The sequence below is a fragment of the Sceloporus occidentalis genome, unplaced genomic scaffold (assembly GCF_023333645.1).
Source record: "Sceloporus occidentalis isolate IW3139 unplaced genomic scaffold, rSceOcc1.0.p SCAF_2, whole genome shotgun sequence".
In the NCBI taxonomy this organism is placed as follows: Eukaryota; Metazoa; Chordata; class Lepidosauria; order Squamata; family Phrynosomatidae; genus Sceloporus; species Sceloporus occidentalis.
Window position 1 is genome coordinate 59,672,944 of NW_028316982.1, and position 25,389 is coordinate 59,698,332.

The 25,389-nt window shown below is 39.5% G+C and overlaps 1 protein-coding gene across 1 annotated transcript in view; it reads left to right on the forward strand.

The window, feature by feature from the left end:
* The window catches only part of LOC149318427 (slit homolog 1 protein-like), a 169,190-nt gene that overhangs the window by 28,818 nt on the left and 114,983 nt on the right, over positions 1-25,389 (forward strand). Inside the window, exons 2-4 of the mRNA XM_089509672.1 lie at positions 2,041-2,112; positions 2,406-2,477; positions 4,633-4,704. Coding sequence (XP_089365798.1) covers positions 2,041-2,112; positions 2,406-2,477; positions 4,633-4,704 — 216 coding nt within the window. The remainder of the gene's footprint in view (positions 1-2,040; positions 2,113-2,405; positions 2,478-4,632; positions 4,705-25,389) is intronic.

Genomic DNA, 25,389 nt, shown 5'->3' on the forward strand with positions numbered 1-25,389 from the left:
GTTGTGACCCCCTATCAGTGTTGCTAAATCTGCCTCTCCTATTTCTGCCAATTACATATGTATGTGTCTTTCTTTGCTACTGGTAATGGTGAGAAAAGGGTATACGTGTGTCATGATCACCAGTGGAGTGGATGGAGAAAAGATTCTCTGTTCCCTCTCACAATGAAAGATCACTGGGATACTGTTCACTTGTGTATGTGTGTATAGTCCCAGACTTGGCTTCACTAGTGACCCTTAGTGCTGAAAGGATTGTATGCCTCTGTCTTAGAACAAAAGCATATTCTTTTTAGAATATAGCAGATTTAACCAACACGGTATCCTGTGGGTGCTTTGGACTACAACTCAGACCCAGGCACTGTGGAAAATAGTATGCGATGCTGAGAGCGGTCTAAAATATTTGGGGGCTGTGTTCGTGTGGAGAAGAGGAAGATTCATACTGTAAAAGAGGCTGAGCAAGTAGCCTGTAGCTGTCCTAGGTTCTTATTATGCCATTCATGTTTTGATCATTGTAGCTTGTATAATTGGGTTTGAGGAATGAGTGTAGGTTTCAGTGTAGTATGAAAGGGCAAGGAGCAAGGTTTGTTCACCCAACCATTCAGTGTGGCCTTTTCGGGTAACTTGGAAACATGCCTTCCCCTCCCACCCTCACCATTGCTCCCATAATGTGAGGGGAGAAACTATCTTTGTGATGGAAAGGATGCAATTAGCAATGTATAGTGGTTGTCTCTGTATTCATTAGCCATTAGCTGCCATTTCAGCTGGACAATGAGGACTCTTTGAGAGCTCATGCTTACTTGTTTCACTAAAGCAGCTAGATACAGTCTTGACCCTGCAAATCAAGTATGCATGGCTTGCTTGTAGAACAGTCAGGCTAAGGTGGTATTTCAAACTAATTGCCCCAGGGCCTTTTTATTTGTGGGTGTCCTAGGTGGTAGGTTCTGGGAGTTGAAGTCCAAAAAGCACACTTTGTCAGTACTATTCACAAAGATATTTCCATAAGTAATGGCAAATAACACAGGCCTGCAAAATTGAGGGTCATATTTTTTTTAAAAATGTATACTTGTTTTATAGGTATTTTGCATTCTAAATTGGAAAAAAATGGCCTCAGAGTTCCTTCATCATGTAGATTTTTTTTTTAAACTTGCTTTGACATTTCTATGTTGCAATATGTGACTGAATTAAATGATGCTGCAAGGAACTGTCCTGCAAAGAGTAAGAAAGGGACTAAAGTTTCCTAGGCTGCATCTGCACTGCAGAAATAATCCAGTTTGTTTGTTTGTTTGTTTGTTTATAGTATTTATACCCTGCTCTTCAGCCAAAAGGCCATCATGGCATCACTTTATCTACCATGCCTCAGTGCTATGGAATTCTGGGAACTGTACTTATGTGAGACATTTAGCCTTCTCTGTCAGAGAGCTCTGGCACCAAAACAAACTACAGTTCCCATAATTCCATAGTATTGAGCTATGCACGTTAAAGTGGTGTCTCTGTGATTGTTTCTGTGAAAATGGCACATCTGAACAGAATCTGGAAAGGTTACTGTTTTGGGGAACTATAATGGGAAATTTTACTATTTTGGATGATAACTCCCAGAACTGACCATGCTGTATGGATTCTGGAGTTATAGTGCAAAAAAGTAGTTTTTCCAAGCTCTGCATAAGAAAGTAGGGCTTCTCTGAGCAGTCTAAGGCAAAAGATAATATGGCTCTCCTCTGTTTTGCATGTGGAACTTCAAATGGACTGCTTGTTCTGTTTCACTTCAGCATTAGCAACAGGGCAGTATCCTCCCACTGTACCTTAGAGAACCTAGTTAGTTTGGGTAGATTTTGAGTAGGCCTTGCAGGCAACACAGATCCATCCCTTAACTGAAGGAAACGATGGGGAACCTCAAGAGGAGCAGCAACAGGAACTGCTCTCTTGTGTGTCACCTCACTTTGTTTAATGGTGGGGCTGGTCCTGCCAGAGGGTATGTTGCTGAGCTGGACACAATATCATTGCTTACTTTCTGATTGCTAGTGTTTTTTCTTCTTCTCTTCACAGGGAGCTGAATGGGAACAACATCACCCGCATCAACAAAAATGACTTTGCTGGACTGAAGCAGTTGCGAGTTTTGTGAGTGGTCCCTCCCTTCTGCCTCCACAACGATACTGTCCTCCCGCCTCCATTCCAGCCCCATTATCTCTGAAATTTGTTGCCATGTAGGGCCACTGTGCCTACTTTGTGTTTCGTTTAACTGATAGTGGATATGGTTCCCAAAATGAACTTGGTCTCTGCCTTGAGGGAGAAGCACAGGCCTTTTAGTCTGCTCTCCCAGCAGTGACTCTAACTGTTAATCGGGACTTCTTTTATTCCTTCCTCTTCATCCTGCTTTTTCCTTGTTCTGATGCTCCTATCACTTTTTATAGGCAACTGATGGAAAACCAGATCAGTGTGGTGGAGCGAGGGGTGTTCGACGACATGAAGGAGTTAGAGCGACTGTGAGTGTTTTAGGGATCTTGGCACAATACAAAAGCTGGGGATGGGGAAAGTAAATGGATAAAAAGAAAAATGAAGCCTCTGCTTTCTGTTTTCATCTACTTTTCAGTCATGGGGTGGTGTTTTTGTTGAGTTTCTTTCTTTCAAGGTGGATCAGAGGTAGAATTTAGCAGAGATGGGGGAGAATTTAGCTCATGACCAAAGGCAGTCAACTCCAGCCCCTACATCAAGAACTGTTTCTTTCCACCCCCACCTCCACAGTGACAAAAGCAGATGGTGTGAGCACTACGTGTTTTTTACACCCAGCCCTTAACAGCCTGGCTGGCATTTATACCCAGATGCTTCCCAATCTGTTTGCCGTTCCTTTCAGATACAGAATAATTCTCAGCAGTATGCATTCAGTCAGGGGTAGTGCACCAATGAACCTAAGTTATATCTGCATCTTTTTTAAACAACATCTGTAAAACACTATTTATAAAATATGCTATTCTCTTGAAATATTCCTTTCCTTTGTTCTACCTCTGCCACTACCTGGGAAGTAGGGACAGGTCTAATTCAGTCCTAGCTGAAATAGGCATTTTGACGTAGAACTTCTTAAGTTTCTAATTGTCATTGCCAGACAAACAGGACTTGTGATAGAGAAATGCAAGAATAAAGAGCTGCTGCAGTCTTCATCTGTGAAGCACCATAAATCATGACGGTTTGTAACTGAACCTTTGGGCTGTGTCACTGTAGGTGATCTTTTAATTCTGTGGCCACTATCTGGCTTTCAACCATGTTCTGTCTAAATCTTCTATCAATAGACTCTAAGATCTAGCTTTTTAAAAGCTATTTAGCCTTCTCTGTGAGAGAGCTCTGGTGCCACAACAAACTACAAATCCCAGGATTCCACAGCACTGAGCCATGGCAGTTAAAGCAGTGTCAAACTGCATTATTTCTGCAGTGCAGCTTAGACCTAACACAGTGGTAGTCAAATGATGGTCCATTAAATGATGCTGATCCATGAGCCATTGGCTGTCAGTCTCTGGTGAGTTTCTAGGAAAGAAGGAAACCATTGAAAAAGAATGAGCACAAATATTGTACATATCCTTGGCACACTGAGGAAGAAAACTGCTGATTCCTACAAAAAGGAAACTTAAGAAGCCCTGCTGTAAGAGACCTAAGTTGTTTCTCGTACACAGCTAACCCACGTCTGAGCCCTTGGCCTCTTCCTCCACATACATCTCTTATACCAGTTGCCTAATTATTTTTTACCTTTGATTTTTTTTTAAAAGTTATAAATTTGGAAAATACACATATTTTGCAATTGGAATAAATATGAAAACTGAACACACAGAAATCTGTATTCATTGCCTAATATATCTGCATAATTTACTTGTTCATTAATTTATTTCAAAGTACATATATATCAATTGTCTATGTGAAATATTTGTTTAGGCTTTTAATCACTGTTGTTTTTTACGTTCTAAATCTGCAAGGATGAAACTAAAGGAGTACTTAGCTAACAAGTATCAGTGAAAGACAGAGTGGACATTTTATTTAAAATCTGATATCTTTCAGACCTGAAGGATTACAGGTTACAGAAGCAATACCAATTGGTGCAATTTGAAATCAGCCTTGTTATATCTTCTTCTTCTTTTTTTGGAAGACTGCAGGCTAAAAATGAGAGAGCCTGTGGGTGACATTTGTATCCTTTACATTAAGAACCCTTTTATATCATCCCCATTAATTTGGGTATTGTGTGAAAATAACAGTAGAACAAGCTTTGAAAACTCAAGATAAGTTGTAAGTTGAAACTCATTCTTGCTAGCTAAAAGTGGCTATTTAAGTGTAGCCAGTTTGTACAATTCATATTATCAACTCTGGCCTAATTGGCAGGTTTTGTTTCACATATTCTTCTGGTCCAGTTGCATGAAGAAATTAACAAATATGGACGAAGGCAGTTGGAGAAAGGTTTAATAATGTTCATTAGCTGATGGCAGAGAGATAACATTTCATGATCATTCAAGACTTGCTATACAAAAGGCTCAGGAAGAAAGGAATTGTAGCCACCCACATGAAGTCATATTTGTAATGGAATTGGATCCAGGAGTTTCTAGCTGCTTGTGTATTTCTCTGTATACTTATGATACGTTCTCTCTGCCTCCTTTTCTCTAGACGTCTGAATCGGAACCAGCTGCACACACTGCCAGAGTTGTTGTTCCAGAATAACCAAGCATTGTCACGACTGTAAGTACTGAGATATATTTTGTCTGTTGCTTGATGTGCAGTGCTGTACTCGTCTGCTCTCTGGAAGAATGATGTTGAGAGTTACAATTGCAAATCTTGAATGGAAACACAGCAAAAAGCAAAATTAAAATGTGGGAAACCAAGTGATTTGTACCAGAGGAGTACAAACCAGGGAAAGTATGAGCACAGCCTGAATCTGTGGTATAATTTCTGGACCCTGGATCTTTTGAATGTGAAGAAATTAATCTTTATCAAATCTATAGCTGCTGCTGGATGTTGAAATTCTGATCACAAAGAGGTGTAAGGTCAGAGTACTAACTGATGTTGGTGTTGACTACTGGCCATGATACGCCTAGTGAGTTCTGGAGATCTTTATACATGTCAACTGGAAACTGACCACATCTTTGCTGCTGGTCATATCAAAGCTCCTACATTCATGTGTTAACACAGTTCCCATATGAAATACAAATATCAAATATGCTGAGTCTTTCTGAAGGCCAATATAGAAGAGGCCATCTGAAATATAGCAGTTTAGACAATGTACTTATTGTCATAATTATATTTTATATATTTGATGAACTAGTCAACAGATCATATCAAAAGCCTTCTACATTTTAAAATATGTGTTAAAGTACTTCAGAAGAAAAAAAAGTGCCTTAAAATATGTTTTACACTTTTGAATTGATCTCTGTACAGCAGTGGTGGTGGCTTCCATGTCATTAGGTAGTGAATCCAGTCAGAATTTAAAGGAGACATCCAGAGTTCTGAACCCAATTCCAAACAAGTACCTACTAGAAGTTCAAAGCAGATTCGCTGCCAGACTTATATGAGAGTCACCAGTCACCATAACCAGCTTAGGTAGATAAAAGTGCACTGGTATAGATCAGAGAACAATATAGAAATATGCAGAAGGTCAATATAGTACTTTCAGTGTGTCCCCCCCAGTCTTCTTGAATTGAATAGCATCTAGAAATCGTTTTTAGTCTTAGCTGCAAGAACAGCAACTCTCCAAACAGCATACAGATTTGCTTCTTGTAATAAAGAGCTTGTTTTTTTTTGTTTATTTAATTTTTATTGAAAGCTTTAAAAATATACATATGACATAAATTGAATACTTATCACACTGAAAACGTTATCAAACCATTGAGCAAGTATAAAAAAAGAAATTCCATTCTGTCTTGATTTATATCTCACATTAGCTTAAACTTACTTCTTAAAAACTTTACTGTATGACTTCAAATAATAAACCTTGTAATATGCCAGATGTCATTAGTGTTATACCTTATTTGTTCCTCATACCTCATTTATTTAGACAGCTCATTATCAACTTAGGACTTTCTCTTGGTGTATATTTCCCTATATTTTTTCTAAACATTGGCGGTATCCAGACCGGCGCAAAGCGCCAGCCTGAATATGTACTAGGGTTGCCTCAGGGTGTCCTTTACAGACACCCCGCAACCCTAGCACGTAACTGCGGCGTTGTAATGGCAGCACCCTGTCTACATGGGCACCGCCATTACAACGTCACAGCCGCGCCACAGCCAAACAGCACAGCACGGACATGACGTCCTGGCGCCACTGCAGGGCGCTTGTGGCGCCCTTTCAGCGGCACCAGAAGGGGCTCAGTTTTGGAGCTCCTTCCGCCGCGCGTATTGCTGGTGTGGCCTTTAAACGGCTGCGCCAGCGATACAGAGAGAAAGGGCCGAGCGGCCCCTTTCTCCCTTTCCCTGCTCTCTGGGTGTGAAGCCCCAAGGACACCCCTTTCCAGGCTGCAAGGAAGCGGCATTTTGCCACTTCCCCAAGGCCAGGAAAAGCAGTGGATCGGGGCCTCTGGGGCTGCTGCTGTGGCAGCTCAGACCCTGATCTGTCGGGGAAAGGGGCGTGTGCAGGCTGCCCCAAAGGGGTGGTCTGTATCCCACCATAGTAAACTAAGGGTTGGAGGGTAAACTTCCTCCAATTTATAACTACCAAAAAGAAATTTCTATTTCCACATGAGATTATTTAATTGCTTATGTGTTTGCCAATGTTTTTTCTTTAAGTACTGTTTTGTAATGACAGAGTACATCTGACATTGAAGAATACAGTGAGGCAAATCCTCCAATGATACAGGATTTCGTCAATTATCAGTTATCCTATACAAACAGTTTCAGGTATCTCCTTTTTGCAGCAATAGTACTGTGAGAGATGCCACCTACCATAGGTGACATGTTATTCTATATATGGAATAAATGGATCAGTGCACTTTGCCATGTGAAATGCATATGTCAGGTGCACTGAATTTTGCTGTTTCCAAATCTGTCAGTCAACAAAGGCTTCTCTTGAAAGGCCATTAGAAAAATTGGAAGCAGTGGGAAAAGCCACTGTTGAAAAGTCTTAAAGAAAAAATAGAGATGGCGACAAATAATTCTTCTAACTTCCCTTATTCAAAAACAATGGATAACATTTGCACTGGGCAAGATAAACTGCCCTTTAGGGAGGAAGAACAGACTGTATTGTAGAAAATGAAATTCCTATTCCTTCAGAGTAAATATAATGTGAGGCAAACTACTGATTGTAACTTGGAAGCTATGTTAAATTCCAAGAAAAATTGGAGAATTGAAAACCTGTGGTACCATTCTCTGACCTTAAGGGCCTGACCTTACAAGCCTGTCAGTGATGGGAACAATTTCTAGACAAACCAATTATATTGTGAAAAACTTTTCTCGTAGTACATGGTGAAGCAGTGTTTCAGCTGCAATTATAGTTTTAGCGAACTGAAATTCTTGCTTATAAAAAGCACTGAACAGCAAGAATTGATATACATTTTGGAGCAGTTATGGTTTCAGGCATGTATGGCACTTTACAAGCTGATGGACAAGTGAATGTGTTGATTCATAGTTGCAGCTAGGGATATGCTCTGCTATATCTCCCATTCTATAGTATCTGCAGTGAAATCGTCTTCATTAGGAACAAGGGGATGAAAGAAGTCAGTAGCATGTATTGGAATGTTTGCTCCACAATGAACATTGGGTGAAAAGGACATCTTGCTACAATGGTGTCAATCAGATTTAGTACCATAGTATTTGTGCACATATGTGTTAATGTATGTATTGTATGTATATGTGTACCTCCCTGTGTCTACCTCACAAAATGGATGAAACAAACCATGTATGAGTGAGAATTGGATTTTTATCTTGTGTTGAATATGAAGCTAATTTTTGCCTCCTTCAAGTGAACAGACAATATATAGTCACTTTTGTTTTCCATTCCTATTTCTTAAGAGTTAGGAAAGACAGAATGTGAATGATGCATTTGAAAAAAGGAAAATAATTACAAATAAATTTGAGGTAAAATGTTCAAGTGAAATCATTAATATAGGAAAGCAGAAAACAGGATTTATTGTTTATACCTCGATACTTTAAAAGCTCATCCCAATAGCATTAGGTATCCAGTTGTGTATGAAACATGGCTATAATTATGTATTTCTTTATGGCTTCCATAAATGAAAAAGAAACAATGATTTGCATAACAGGTTTTCTTCTATGCACTGGCAGCTGGTAATAACACATTATCAAAATCATGGGGGGGGGGGGGGATTTCCAGAGGCTCATTATTTCAAGTTGGAGGGATGTGAAAAGAGCTCCTGCCAAATCTTTCCAGTTAGAAAAAGCCATTACTTTTATAATGTATGTGTGTGCACATGCCCATGTGTGTATGTGTGTAATGCATGTGCATGCCCACATTCACACTTGCATCCCCACATACTGAAGACTGGTGGATAGGCAAAGATATAGCTGGCAGTAGGCAATACTGCCAGTAGTAACTGACTCATGAGCTAAGCTTTTGGCTCTGGACAGTTAATTAGGATTTTTGAGCATTTAAGGCATGACAAATAAGTATGAGTAATTTCATTATCACTGTTTTCTTCTTTTCTACCTTCCTGTCCTAAACCCAGGTCTTCATTTTTTGGAGCGATCTTAATATTCAGCTTCTATGTCCCAAAGGCTAGTTCTCTGGATCTTAATTTAGAGGATTGTTTAAACTGATTTTATTGCACATTTCCCTAATATTCCTCTATATAGGTATAGAAGATATATAAAAATTTCAAACAATCATTCTGCAATTAAAATAGTTAAAATTATTATATGAAACTTATTATGTACTTTTCCCTTAAGAATTACATTCTTATGACGTTTTCCTGTCCACACACAAAACGAGAGTCATTGGTACAGGTAAAGGTTGAAATTATGCTATCAGAGAATAGTTATAATTTCCCTTCTTCATTTATTATCCCTTCAGTTAGAAATGATCCTTTTACTAGCTTTTTAAAAAAGAGATTAAAAAGATTATATGAACCAATACAACAGTAAAAAGTCAAACTATATCTAAATATATAATGCATATATGCATAAACTCCTAACAGCCACTGATAGTTTGACTTTTTACTGTTGTATTGGTTCATATAATCTTTTTAATGCATTGCATGTCTAAACTGAATACTGTTGAAAACTTTAAACATGTAACAGAGAACAGAAGTCTTATTTCTATCCCATAAAGTTGTTCTAGTCCCATAAAATGTCCAAAACAGTCCATGTCAGAACTAAGAAAGATAAACCATTCATTAAACACAATAATATTGTTTTGTTTCTACCTAGGCAAGCCAAGCGCTGCAAACTATCTGAAACCACCCTGGAAAAAAAAGTAACTAGCCCACTTTTCTGCATCATGCCCTTTGTCTATTCAGTAACGTAGAAGGAGTCCAGCTTTGTTAGCCAGTGGGTGGCATTCTCTCACTGGAAAAGGGGCACAACAACCACAGAAGGAAATCAGAGATTTCAGAGAGAAAACATTTCTCCTCATTTTAACTCCATTTTACAGAGTGCCAAGTTGATTAATTTGGCTTGGTTTATTAGGAGCCCCAGTCTCTCAAGAACAAGGAAGGGAGAGATCTGCAACCATTTCCAGTATAGCCCAGGACCTGCTTCTCATCCAGATGCAAGACCTTAGGAAAGAGTGTGAAAGGAAGTTCGAAGGAGATGGTTTCCTCTGTTTTGTATGCTAAATAATAGGACAAGAGAGGGGATAGTCCTGTGCCAAAGCCCTGTAAAAAGCATGGTTTCTGAGGCAGCAGTTACCATGGAATCTGATGGCTTGATCTGGCTCATTGCCATTTGCCTACAATTTGCTTCTTCCAGCTCTTAAACAGTTGTTCACTGTTGTTTGATAGTCTGTCTCTCCCTATAGTATATCCCTTTAGTAAATCAAAATGTAGCAGTTTGTAGATTTATCTAAGGAGGTCTAGGGCATACAGTTAAACAACTGCTAGTAAGGGAGTCAGACTGAATACAGTGAGAAAGTTATGGATGGGTTAAGCCCCACATAAGTCAGATTTATTTCCACAGTATCCTGACCATGAGTAATTTTCAGCCTTTCCTCCATTACAATATAACTAAAAAATCAGCATGCACACAAGACAGCCCTCTGCATCCACGGATTCTGCATCACCAGATTCAACCATTCACATCTTGAAAATATTTTTTAAAAAGTCAAAAAAAACCCTCAAAACCCCAAACCTTGATTTTGCTATTTTATATAAGGGACACCATTTCACTACACATGGTATATAATGGGACTTGAGCATCCATGGATTTTGGTATCCATGCAGAGGATACGAAAGGGCCCACTGTATTGCAGAGTAGCATACTAATCTTCAAGCCTTTCTAGATATGACAGACTGTAAGCCATAAACAAATGGGATCTGTAGCAAAATGTTGGGTGCAAGTAGGTTGTTTCTGGTATCTTATGTGTGAGCTGAGAATAGAGCAGAATAGTCAAGAAACATGGAAGCAAGGAGAACATGTCTTCTTGGTAGAAGTGAGATCTAGCTTTGTCTATCTGGCTTTGAAAAAGAAGAATGGTGAACATATCAGCCTGCCACCTACTATTGTTTTCACTCCTTTGGTCTTCCTTTACCAGATGTCTTGGACTTCAGCTTCCAGAAAACCCAGTCAGCATAGCTAATAGTAAGGGATTCTGAGAGTTGAAGTTCAAATTATCTGGAGAGCCAGATGCTGAGAACCACTGAGCTATAGCTTACACATAATTGAAATGGCAAAGTAAACTGCGTAAATATGCTCTGTCTCAATAATCAGTTTTGTGGGGAAAGGAATTTTGCCCCAAGGGTGTAATATCATACATCATGTTTAAAATATCATGATTTGTAATATCATGTACTTCTGCATACCTCAAGGTTTCACTGGGTGTTCTGAAACCTGTGTGTGTGTGTGTCCTCATTTTGCTTCTAAAGAGAGTGGCTTGAGGGCATTCATTTTCAGTATTAAAAGGAATTATGTTTATTGCTATCCAACAATCACAAAATTTAAAATTCATATCTTAAGGCCTGGGAGTTTCCTAATTTCCTAAAAAGACATGTGAGAAAAGCATGTCATACAAGAACTGAAGGCTGTCATGTGGGTGGGTTTTTAAAAAATATATAGATACCATAGAGCTGTGATTGCTCAACTCTGGCACTATACTGTTGACATTAGGCAAATTCTGAAAAGAGCTTCCCTTTTTTTTATTCAGATATGTGGGCTATTGGTAGTCCTTTTCATCAAGGTTTTTAGTTCTGGAGTGCTAGACTAACAGGGATTTTCATACTCACAGTTACTAATTTTTATTTCCTTTCCTTTTGCTGTATTTATCTCTGACACAAAAATTCCTTGATTTGAGTTTAGCTATCAAGCAAAATGAGAACATTCTTTTATAAGTTTTAGCCTCAGATTCTAAAAAATTCATAGTTTAGAAAACTGGATGAGATATATGTTTATGTTTATGGCTACTAATTAACTTTTAGCAGTCTGAGATCCTGTCAACCCTTTTAGTTCATCCGTCAGATGATTATTTGTAGTTAGGACTGAAGCAGTTAGGAAGAAGGGTGGGATGGACAGCCTGAGAGGATGTAGCCCAAATAGTAGTTCACTAACTGATTTAAAGATACCTGTGGATTAGCTTCCTCCCATCTATTCAGTTTATTCATCCAACAGGGGTGACAGGCTTAACTGGTCAAAGAAATTAAATCTGTGTTTTCTAACAGCAAACCCTAAACCGACAGTGGCACTGCTTACCATTTTAAGTACTCATTGCAAATTGGCTATGGGCATTATTTTATAGGCATTGGAATAAGTCTATACGTGATACACAACTGTGCTCCAAACAAAAATATGATGATCACTGGATTGTATATCTGGTTTAAAAAGTGGATTCTAAATTGCATGCATGATTTGATGTTCATTTTCTTAAAGATCTTGGGTTGTACATATGTGGAACTAGGACAAACGTACACAGATAGCATACACTGGCTGGAAGTGTGTGACTGCATGAAGGTCTCCTCTGGATACTTCAATTAAGGTGATCATTTATTGTTTTTTGTACAGCGCTGTGCAAATCTACAGCGCTATATAAATAATAATAATAATAATAATAATAATAATAATAATTGTAAAGTGGAAAATTCCACTACCTGCTTTAATTGCCTCTGTGTTTAATGCCAACTTGGTAAACCCAAATTTCCTTAGCAGGTGATTGATGTGTAGGAAGGAATTGTTTGAGAGCTCTCCCTACTTTCCTTCCTTCCTTGATCACAACATTGATGGAAAGTTAGGATATATATTTAACCAGTAAATAAATATTCTAACTTCTGGGACATGTGAATGGAATGCTTCTCTGCTGCTACCTCTGCTTTGTCTTTTATGGAGCAGTTCAGCCCTAATGTCTTATGTACCCTGCAATTTTATTTATTTGTACTGTACTATAAATAGTATGAGCTGAAGTGGACTCAAGTGAAATCTTCTCTGTCTATCTTTGCCTGCTAGTGAAAGGTAACCATGACAGCTTCCTTTAGGAAACCTCTGGGAAGTTCATTGATGACAGCTAAGGAATTCTCAGCATCTCTGAAAAATTATATCATGGGGAAAACCACAACAGCCTTATTTAAAACTTGATTGGTTTAATTCATCTAAATGTCAATTACCTTTATTTTCAAATGTATATATTTATAACAACTCTAGATGTATTTTGTATGATGAAGACCATTTGAGGAATCCTACTAGTTGAAGTCAGTTCTGAGACTTTGGCCAGTTTGTGGTCTTCTGTTGTGATAGGGTGGGGAGATGTAGAGGTAAATATAAGTAAATTCTTGTTGTCTGTCTTTGACCATTTTGTAAAAAGGAGGAGCAGACTGTGTCAGCTGTTGAGCAATTCAAGAATGAAGTAAGAACATTAGGAATAAGGAAATGGTGGAAGGAGATATAGTCAGCCCTCTGAAATGCAACTTGAAAATCCCCATATTTTGGTATCCACAGGGGGCCTTGGAAACAAAACCCAGCAAATACTAAGGGTCCACTGTAGTACTGGGGAAAGTTATTTCTGTCATGGGTAAAGAAGGGAGATGGACTTTAGTTCTAGAAAGGAACATTGGGGTTAGTTGTCCACATTTCATCTCAGAATTGTTCAGTATGTATATAAGTCTGTTTGTCCTTTTTTGATACTCCCATTTTTATTTGAGCACTCTTTCTACCAAGCATACTTTTTTCTAGTTGAAATAACATAGCCTTGTAGCATTTTAATGACTTTAAGGCCTGAAACAAATGGGGAGGAAAGTACGAGTTCTGGCCACTTTGGGGGTGAGGCACCCCTCAGAGTGGCTGAAAGCCATGTGGAGAGCATGCCTGGCCAGGAAAAGCTAGCTGCAAAAGGAGCAGGAAAAGTCTGCTCTCTGCCACCATCCCATTAGGGACCATGGCAGCGGCCTGGATCAGGATCGAGCCCATATAATTGCCACAATCCTATGCCAGTCGGGGCAGGAGTGGCCTCTGGACGCTCCTTTTGCCCTGTCTACGTGACCCCTCTGTTGCTACATGATTCTTTTTTGATTTGGTGTAGCGTATTTAATAATACAATTGCTTCCCTAGGCATTGTTCCTTCCTGGCTAGTACTGTAACACCGGGGGGCTTTTTCATAGTTTACCTACAGATCAATTATTTATATCCAACTGTTAGCTTTAAGAAGCTATCTCTTTCTAATCCAACATCAAACCTATAAGTTAGACTGAATTTGTCAATGACCACCCAGCAAGCTGCATTCTATGTTGAGATTTGAACTCTACTCCACCATTTAATCCACTATCCTGTTCTGGCTTCTCAGTTAGGCTATCATATTGCCTGTCTAATGTGCATCACCTGGACAGGGTGGACATATGAATGTTCTTATCTCTAGGGTAGAGAAATGCATGTCCTTAAACCTATGCTCTTTCTCCTCTAGAGACTTTCTCATTAAGCAGCCTTGGTGCCTAGAAATGGTGCTTAGTTGATATTTTGCTGGAGAGCACCTGACCTTACTGACCCTGTTTCAAATGGAGTTTAATTAAACTGTCAGCACTGGACGGAGGAACAAAGGGCTAGGCCTTCCTACCCCCCTTTCCCTGGTCTCAGACTAGCAGGAGGACAGTGTCACTGTGGAAATGAAGAGCTGTTTAAAATGAATCTTGTTTCCCATCAAGGAAAATTACCAAGGCGGGAAGGTGACCTTGACAGTCATGCAGGCAAACATATTTCCATTGCTCTCCTACTTCCTATGCATATTGTGAGGTGACCCACAGTGATGCTGGCCTCAGTTATGTCTAAGAAGATACAGAGCAAGCAATTATAACAGGAGTGTTGCTTTTACCAGAAGACTTGGTTTTAGTCTAAAGCATAAGAAGTTATATTGTATAAAAAAATCTTCCTTTTTTGCATGTGGCTGTGGTTGTACGGATCACCAAAGAAGGAGATTTCAAATCAAGTTCCAAAATCAAAAGTTGAAATGGAAACTTGTAATGATGAGAGAAAAATGACAGCATAATATGAATGGGTACAGGATGACTAGGCAACCTAGATCAAGTTCATGAGATAAGGAGTGAAAAGATGGGATAGATGCCATAACCTTGAATCTCTTCCTATTTGTTTCTCCAAAGTCTTGTCCATTCTTTGATGTTGCCAAAAGGGAACACTGGCAGGAAGAAATGAGGGTTCAGATTATCCCAACTGAGAATGCACAGAGGTGGCCACAAAGCAGTCTCCTATATTTAGGAATGGAACTGAAAGGAAGTACAAAGCAGTACAATGAAGAAATAAAAGTATATTTAAAACATAGCTCAGAATGGAAAGGGACAGAGGAAAGGTTGAATACAGGAGAAGTGCCAGCAGAGATTCAAAAGTTGTTGTTATTGTTTTGTTCTCTCAGATTGTGTTTTTATCCCCACCTCACCACAGTATTAGATACAATCTTAGCTCTTGGGAGAACAGATCCTTTTGAAGATATCTTATACTAAGCTCCTAATAGTCTTTGTGAGCTTAGCTGCACAGCCCATAACTATACATGAACAGTATGAAAGCCCTTTTTCCAGAACTGAGTGCAGCAGATGTGGTGAAGCTGGTAGCAGCACTTAGGGGGGGAGTTAGTATCAGGGGGGAAAATTGAGCATCTGTAATTAGATTTACATGTAATGGCAACTTGGATAGCATATCTCCATTAGGTCATGCTGAGCACCACTCAAGCTGTTGGGCAAGGAATTAGTCCTATAATGCTAAGATGTTATGTGGTTACAAGTGAAGAGAATAAGGAAAAGCACAGGGTCATTCACACTACGAAATAATGTGGTGTGGAAACTGGGTTATTTCAGGGTTGTTCACACTGTACCCAAACGCACCCAGCATGGTGTGCGGGGGGCCAGAGAAAAATCAACTTTAACTGGTGCATTTGGCACCAGTTAACTAGTTGTGTCTTTTTTTTTTTGAGGGGGGGGGGTGGAGCAATTTGCATCTCCAGTAATGTATTTGCTATGTATTTTTACATATTATATTATTATAAGTTGTTATTTTATAATTTTTGCTGCTTTTGCTTTTAGACTGTATGCTGTAGGTAGGTTTTATCTGTATCTTGGTTGATGACTATGTAAAGCACTGTGTAAACTTACGGTGCTATATAAACTATAATAATAATAAAATAATAACAACGTGAATTCAGTACCGAATTGATCTGGATCGCTGGGATCCATTTCCAGCCATGAGGCATTGCCCTGTTGACCTGAAAGTGGCACCAGTGTGAATGCCAGACCTGGTTGAAGAGATTCAATCTTGCTAAACGTAGTGTGAATGTCAATTCGGTATCACATCACTGCACAGATCCGCATCTCCTCAGTACAAAAAAGTGAGTATGAGTAACCCCACTGACTTGTTTCCATCTCCAAACTTATCTCCTTTCCTGGATTTTTGTTTTCAAAGGAGGGTTGGTGTCAGTAAGATCCTGATTTGAAAAATTCTTTCTCCATGTGTTCACCCTTTCACAGACAGAACTGATACTAGCAGACAAAATGTTGTTATTCTACTTGATGTCACAACTTTTCCATGGTATGAAAGTCCACTAGGAAAATTTAAAAAAATGGCTGATCAGTATAAATCAACCAATGAAATACAGCCCACCTTTTCCTTTGCTTTATAGTTCTCTTTGCTTCCTTGGGTTGCATGATAGTGCATCGTTCCTTCAGCCAGCCACTCTGCTTCTATAAACTTACAGTCTTTTATCATCTCTACATCCTTGAACATTTTCTTAGTTCTTTGCCAGCCACACAGAACTATCATGTTTAATTGGGGCTGGGTGTATTTTTAATCCTAGGCAAAAATGAAAAAATGTCACTCAACAAGCTGGACTTAGTATTCTGACAACTTTGCTCCTCATGAAGTTTGAGCATCCCATATCACTGCAGCAGTTTGTCCAACTGATATTAGAGGATTTATTGATGCAACTGTAATGTAATACAGATTTATAGGTCTCTCAAAGAAAAAACACTCAAGTGGGGTAAATTTGATGCTCGAAGTAGCCTTAAAATATCACAGAATGGCTTTGTTTTTGGAAACACTGAGTGTATCCACACTGCAAAATTGTAGCAGTGAATGTGTCATAACTGTGTAGTGTGGATACACCCAAATTAGACTCTTTAACTTATTTTGAAGTCTACCTTGTTGTGGCTGCCAGGTAATTCTCCTTGCTATGCTCAGCAGTACTAATATAAATAAAAGCAGATACAATAGGCAACATGTGACAAGTGTCACAAAAACATGCACTGGGGGAAGCTGGTTGAAGGAAACACGCTTGTTAAGTAATGCATAATTCTATATATAGTGGCCACCTTCCCCAGAGATAAAAGCATCCTCATTAATCATGTTGATGACTTATATATTCTATATTCAGGAGTTGTAGTGCTATTGCTAGACTTCCTGCCAATATATTTCTCTTCAATGGATTTTCTGGCAATGGACTGTCACTATCTATTTTCTTTGCTTTCTTGCCTCCACAGCTGCCTTATCCAGCCAGTATTTATAAACCAGGCTTGTTGTTTTAGTCTGTACTATGACAATGCCCTGCTTCTCTTTCTGTGAACACTCCAAGCACTCCTGTCACAACGATAGCCTTCTAAATAAAGACAATACTAGACATTACGCCATGGGTTTGTATAACAGTGTCTCTCTCTCTTTCTTTCTTTCTTTCATTCTTTCTTTCTTTCTTTCTTTCTCCTCCCTTCCCAACGTATATACCTTTTTATGTATGGGACTTGAAATTTGAGTGGAAAGGAAGGGTTCTCCTGACTAATTTTCTTTTCAAAATTCACCGACTCTCAGCTTCTTTTCTACCTGTGGGGGAAAATATATATCTGTCCATCTGTCTGTCTATCTGACTATCTATCTATTTACTCATCTGTTTCCATCACAAGTGAGGTACAGTAATTTTGAATGGGACATGGCTGGAGGGGAGAGGATAAAGCAGTCCCTCCCACTTACTATTTTTCCTTTCAGGATTGCAGCCACCCATGGCTATTTTGTATCTGTTTTAGAAATCAGTGTGCTATCTTATTGCTAAGATTATTATTCCAAAATTCTTATGATTTGACGCTGACATGACCAGAATTGTTTTTTGAAAAGCAGATGCTTTGCAAGCTTTAACCAATCAGAGAAATGTCATTGGATTGGCATTTCAGTTGGTTTAGCCTCTAATCATGCATTTCCAAATTGTGAATTCCAAAATGTTTAGATGGTTTGTTCCATAAAGAAAATGCAGTTTGGGCATGGTGTGGGACACATGATGCTGCTACCTTGCTGAAGAAAGTCATGGTCTGTTTGGTGCCTGAATACAAAATTCAATAGAAAACCAATATATTATGTTTGTTTGTTTGTTTGTTTATTTATTTATTTATTTATTTATTTTCTATGCTGCCTTTCTCACAGAAAGGAACCCAAGGAGGCTTACAAGATAAAAACATCTCACAAACTTTACAGTAAAAAGTTAAAAACAATTAAAATTATATATTTAAAACAATATAAAGTTAACATAAAAACATGCAAAAGCTAAAAACATAACAACCCTCCCCGCCCCCAAATAATTCACCCTGTCATGATTTTTAGAAAGGTTGCTGAATATTTTAATATTCTTCTTCTGTCCATTCCCACAAGATGTCAGGGCAACATACAAACAACATCAGTTTAAAACAGTAGTAAATAATTTAACAATTGAAATAAACTAAAAACATATACATGGATACAAACAATTTACAGCAATTTAAAACATATACACATTTCAACAAACTCTTTAGACCCTAAAATCTTTGATAAAACACCATGTTTCAATGTGGCACTGATAGAGGGTCAGCAAGATATTACATGATGTTGAATATATGATATTCCAGACTTCAGTCTGATCAGTGCATTTTTCATAAGATGCAGCTTCTTCTTCAAGGGTAGCCCTATATAGATCATACAACAGTACTTGAACCGGGAAGTTACCACTGCTTGAACTACTATGGCTAGCTTATCCCTATCCATGAAAGACCATAGCTGTTGAAACAATTGAAGCTGACCCCTAGTGCTCTGAGTTAAGGTATCTGCTTTAGCCTTCAGCAACAATGATGGATCCCAAGTGTAATTCCCAAGCTATGCACCTGCTCCTTCAGGAGTCATGCAATCCCTCCAGGACAGGCTGTTTCCCACATCAAAGAACCACCAATCCACAAAGCCTCCATCTCACTGAAATTTGGCTTCAAGTTTTTTGTTTTGTTTTGTTTTTTCCATCATGCAACCCAGTACAATATCTGGGCACTGGTCTGGCACTAGTATAGACCCAGCAGACTATGATGGCAAGGGGAAGTATAGCTGAGCATCAGCAGTACACTGATAGCACTCAATTCTAAAACTCCTAATGACTTCACTTAGTGGCTTCATACAGATATTAAACAGCATGGGGGATAGATAGGTGAGTCCCTGTGACAGCTTAATAGCCGAGGGTCTGAACAGGAGTCCCCTAATGCCACTGTCTGGGACTGGTATTATAGACAGGGAATGGACTCACACAGTATCTTTTATTACTATCCTATAAAGCTGATCCAATAGGTATTGAAAGCCACTGACATATCTAGAAGGATCAGCAGAGCAAAACTTCTTCTGTATTTCACCTGAAGCAGTCATATGTCAAGGCAACCAGAGCTATTTCAGTATTATACCCTGGCCAGTACCCAGACTAGAAAAGACTGACTAATCTGGCTCTCCCCCCCCAATGCTGCTACAGCCACCATATGCTGAAGTATCTTACATGGAAAAGGAATGTTGCTGATGAAGTAATAAGTCCCACATACCTCTGGGTCCAGAGAAGTCTTCCACAGGAGAAGGAACTCACTTTGTCCTCTTTCAGAGCTATTGACAGCCCCTCTTGGACCCACCTTATTAAACCATCGTACTAGATCTTATTTGTCAAGATGGACAAAGGTGGTGTGAAGGACTGATTTAAATGTTGTGTCCATGTCATCATGCCACAACAGTTGAAATTGATCCTAAGAAACTTAGCTGGATGGAACATTGGACACTTTTGCAGGCAGTAAAATTGTTGTAGTATCGAGATCTGTGTGAATATAACTGACATTTTTCCTAAATTGCCTAGCAAATTTATCTCAGCAGGTAACCAAGAGTTCTATTCCTAGTCTCTTTGTTGCCTTGTTGATGGATGAAAGGTGGGATATAAAGGTGCAACAATTAATGTACATTTCTAGCATTATCTAACAGTGTTGAGAAAAGATTGGAATAGAAGTCTAAAACTTTAACAACGAAACAATTTTTCACTGGAAAAGTTTCTTGTTTGGGTTACAGCTTAATGCCCAGTTAGCATGGGGATCTTGCAATTTATAGTCCAGGAAAGGAAATTTCCCAAAGCTCTGACAACGTACAGTGATTTCTCATACTTAGAGGGCTGTCCACAGGATTACTTTAGCTTCCAGATGCTGCTTCCTGAGGGCACAATACTTGGATGTAATGTTGTATGGTCTTAGTATTTGTATTTAAATGGTTTTTGTTTTTCTTGGTGCTGTTTTAAGCTCCTCACAGAACTTCATGTTATGGGTTGACATACAACTATCATAATAATAAATAAGGAAGATTGGATCCAAAACACAGATGTAGAGAGATTTGACCCTTTCTCTGATGGACATTACTGTGATACCAAAAAGTGCAAAATACATTGCTCAAACTTGTGAAGGTCACAGACTTTCATCAATCCAATAAAGGTATCAACTTTGGGCATTTTTGATTTTTGTTGTATTCTTCTGCTTGGCCAAATCATCTACTCCTGGATATAAATCTTTAATTTGAGTGTGGTTTGACTTCCCCCCTCTGCTTTCTGACCTTTTTTTCTCTTGGAAGTAAGATTCCTGTCGAATGCTGCTTCCTGCAAGGTCACAGTTGTGTTGCCCTCATGCTTTTTCCTTGATGAGGGGTAAGTCTTGTCATCAGCAATGGCACTGGCTCCCATTTTCAACTCTCTCCCACAATCCTCACAGTATTGGGGGTGGATGGAGTGGCGTTTCTGACAAAGATCCTTCTGTGGGAGCAAAGCAAGAGAGTGATTTGCCGAATACCAATAAGGAGGAGAAATTTGCTTTGCCAAAATGGTTGGTGTATGTGTGCATGTATGTGTGTGAGAGAGTTTGTTTGTGTATGGTGTGAGTATGTGACTGTCTAGGTCTGTTCAGCCCAGTTTGGAAGGAGTGGGGGAGATGGGGATGCAGGGTTACATTCCAGTAATGTCAACAATACTCAACAGAGAAATGGGATGGAAAGAAGGCAGGCGGGGAGGGAGGGGGCTCAAAGCAACAAGGGATCAGTGTGGCTAGGTGACAGTGATAACAAATGAGGTACTAATGAGTGAGGAGGATCACCAAAGCAATTCATCCAAGAGGATTCAGTATGAATTACAACACTGTAGTTGGCAGTGTGGTTGATGGAGCTTTGCATGCCTACTGTACATGGACATCTTGTTGTGTGCAGAAATGTTTCAAATATATCCCCATGCATGTTCAAATTAATCTTTGTGTGAATAACTAATCAAGAAAGAAGAACAGTTTTTCAGGACTGAAAATGTTAATAGGACCCTTTGGCTCTGGGTTGCTTACTTCCTGAAGCCTAAATACTTAAAATCACCAGATCTGAAACAGGGTCAGTATTTGGATGGGAGACTGCCAATGTACTGTAGACTATATTTCAGAGGGAAGATCTGGTAAAATCAGTCTCAATATTCCTTAGCCATGGTGACCAGATGTCCTAACCACAAAGGAGGGCAAGGCACTGTAACATGTAAAACATTCAAGAAAAAATGTAGGGCATTGCGAAATAAAAGCTAAAAATACTAATATAAATATGAATTCATGCTTCTCGGTCATGCTAAAAATGGAGGACATTTTGGAATTCCTCCTGGACAGAAGACTGGAAAAGGAGGATATTCGTCTGATCACCCTGTCTTTGGCTATGAAATTTATGGGCTTGCCATAACTTGACAGCCAACTTGAAGGCACATATACATACACAGCTCACTTCTTAAGAGATCTGATGTGATGAACTAGCAGGGGTTTTTCCCCACTGTGGCAGGGACTGGCATCATATTTGTGTTCACTGACTACACTTTTTTCCCCTTTTCTGGAAATTCACTACAGACCAAAATCCAATAGCTTATGGATCAGCACAAGTTGATGGGTCAGCACTTCGAGTAGGACTGACCTAGATGATGTTTTAGTACGTAGGGTCTCAAACCTGGACTCGAGAGATCAATTCTATAGAGGCTTAGCTGAGACTAAGTTCCTTGGAACCCAGTGCAGCCGAGGCACTGGCATTGCAACCCTCACTCACTACAGAGAATTCCATCCACCCAGCTGGTCAAAGCTATTTTACCAAAAGATGCATAGAAAATAATCCTTTTGAGGGTTTAGATGCTATTAGCAGAATTAAAAAGGCCATCCTCCTAATGTGGTTTAGTTCAATCCATATAATAAAAATAAGTCAAAGCAATTAACAAAAGTAAATAAAATTACTGATGATTTACCAAGCAAATCAATCTAGGATAATTCAATTTGTGGGAAATAGAAAAGTAAAGGATATTACTTTGTGCTTTAAGTGGGGATTATTAGGAGTAGCTAGTGGATATGAAGCTTGAGCAGATGACAGACTGTCCTATAGCTGTGCAAATTTAATGCGTTTATTGGGTGGACTTGCCCTAGTTGCTTTCTATCTGTGGATTTTACTTTGCTGAATCCACTTCTGACAAGCAAAACCCATGGCTTCTTTATTCCAGCGTTCCCCTGAATAACACCTCCTCCCTTGGTTGCTTTTTCTCTTTTTTTCTCCCGTCTCTTCTGTGAATGCCATGTTCCCGAAATGCTTTTCTACCCCTATTTGTGCTGTCATCCTGAGCATGGGATGGCATTTCCAATTATGCCTGTCTGTGTTTGTGATGGGTCACAAATGACAGCACACAGGCAAATCCCCACCAAACACGCTTGCTTAATTGCAGGCATTTCATTGCAAAAGGATATCTGTGCAAGTCTGGGCTCACAGCAAATGGTAATAACAACAGGTTTGAGTGCTAGGTATTGAGAACCATGTGTATTTCAGTACAAATATTTATAAAGGAATGGAGTTGGGTTCATATTAAGATCAACAATGTGTTCTTATTGTGAACATATTTTTTCATAATCTTGTTAAACAATGGCTGCATCGGCACTGCAGAAATAATCCAGGGGTTGTGCAGACTGCCCCAAGAGGTGACCTGCAGGTGCCTCCATTTTCACTGGATTGGGGCCACGGCAACCGCATGCTGCAGCCCCGATCTGGCCTTTCCAGGGTATAAAAACGAGTTGCAAAAAGTGGCTCCTTTTTGTGCCCTGGAAAAGGCACGATAGCCATGGTGGTGCAGCTATACTGTGCTCCTTCGGTGCTGCGTTGTGCAGATGCAGCACAGGAGGAGCACTGTCATGCCGTGTATTATGTGGTACAGCACACAGCTTCATGGCACCCTGGGGGCAGAGCCAGAGCATGCATTGTGGAGACGCTACGCCCCGATTCTGCCCCCCAGCTGGCCTTTCAGGCCGGTGTGTAAAGGCTCCCTGGGAACTGGAGTTTGTTGTGGCATCAGAGTTCTCTGACAGAGAAGGATATATGTCTCACAAAACTACTGTTCCCAGGATTATATGGCATTCAGCCATGGCAGTTACATGGCATCAAACTGGATTATTTCTGCAGTGTGAATGTAGCCAATGTTGATGAAATTTGTGGTTGCTTAACATTAAATAAAATAGTTTTGGTTCACACACTAGTTATGCCCCCACTTGATGTTTGTTAGCTGGAGACTAGATTTGTTGTAAATCCCTTTGTAATGGCAGAAGCCAGAGATCTACCAATATACTATTTATGCTGGTATGTGTATACTGTATGTATGTGCCTTCAAGTTATCTGTTGACTTATGGTGACCACATGAATATCTAAAAGGAAGAGGGGGAAAAGAAATGTTTGGTCTGAGAACTGGAAATATAATGAAAAACAATGCAGGTTTGGGAGACTTCTTTGGTAAAAGTGACACTCCCCATTTGAAACATTATCAGTGGGATTGCGCACAAATATAGCAGGAGGAACTGAGACAGTGGATGCAGACATATTATATTTCCCCCAGCCTGTATCAGAAACTTCTAGAATGGAGAGGGTGGGGGGATATCTGCTGCAGTGGGTATAACAAGTTGTTACTAGTAATGGCATTTCTGGCCAAAAAAAAAAATGCAGGAAGGATGTAGTATGGGTTTTTTTTAAAGACTGCTATATCTCCCCATTCCTAGGCTGTGGTCTGGTCTGGAGGAATCCTTAGTTACTGACACTAAAAACACAGAATTGTATTTTTGGTCCCATCCTTCTGCTTTTTCACTGCCTGCTACTGCATGGGAGCCCCTGATAACTTCTCTGAAATGGAATTCAGTACTTGTGGTGAAAGAAATTCCCTTTATTGCCTTCCTGGGGTTCAAAGCATAGCTCAGTTCTATGTAACAGCTTCCCAGACTGTAAAACACAGCTAAATCTCATGCAACTGGATTGCACATTACCCAAGGAGATCAGGCTTTCGTAGCAAAAGGAACAGTAATTTCTTATGCTATAAAGCATTGCTCAGTTCTATGCAGTAGTTGCTTGTACTAAAAAGTTTACTCCAGTCTGTTGCAAAAGATTCCTGGATTGCAAAGCAGAGGGCAATTTCATGCAACAGATTCTGCATCTTTAAATACCCTTAAACCTACATCTGGCCCACTAGCTGGAGGTTTCCCATCCCTGCTTTACAAGCATTTACACGTTTCTGGATCTCTGGGCTAGAAACAGCTCTGATGTGGAAAGCATTTTCAGTTATTCCTGACAATATAATTTCACCTTGCATATGAGATAGCCATGCATCTTTTCTTGACCAAGTGAAGTCATCATAGTGTCCCCACTATCACCGTGGGAAGATTGTGTCCTTCTGTACATGGCTAAGTGGAAGCACCATTAAGAATCAATATTAAAGTTGATGTGCAGTTGTAGAGCAAAGGAACATCAAAAGCAGTCAGACCATTGCTCCATTTAAATTTGTATTGTCTGCAGTGACTGGTAGCAACTCCCCAGGGTTTCAGATAGATGACTTTCTCAGACTTACCAGAAGATGTTGGTGTTCTGTAGGCCTGTCCTGCAAATTTCTGTAGGCAACTCGTGTGAATGATGATCCTCCCACGCTGTGGGAGTGACCATATGTTTTGTTGCATTAGGTTTTTATTGTGCTGTTGCCGTTGCTTCTGGGACTGTGTGAGAACACTAATACATTATATTATCTAAAGACATAGCTGTGTTAGTCTGGAAAATCAGTATGCAAAGGGATCTTGTAGCACCTTTGAGACTAACTGAAAGAAAGAAGTCAGTAGCATGAGATTTTGTAAACTTGAGCGTACAGTAGGCTGAAGTCTACAAGCTACCATCTTCTTTCTTTCAATTAAGTCTCAAAGATGCTACAAGACCCCTTTGCATACATTATGTCATCATTAGGTCTGATGTTTTTTGGTGGCTAGGATAATGAGCCCAAAGGATTGCCTTGCTTATCAAGTATTGGTGAGAAAATCCAGGAAAGAGACACCTTTCCTACGTGAGATACTTATCTCTTTCCTGAACTAGTTGTACACAATGGGAATATATATACATGCCCACATTCATGAACAGACAGGCACCCTGTCATTAATGGCACCAGACACATCTGTTTAGGAAAAAGAGGTTCATTCCTCTTTTCGGTTAAGCTAATTAC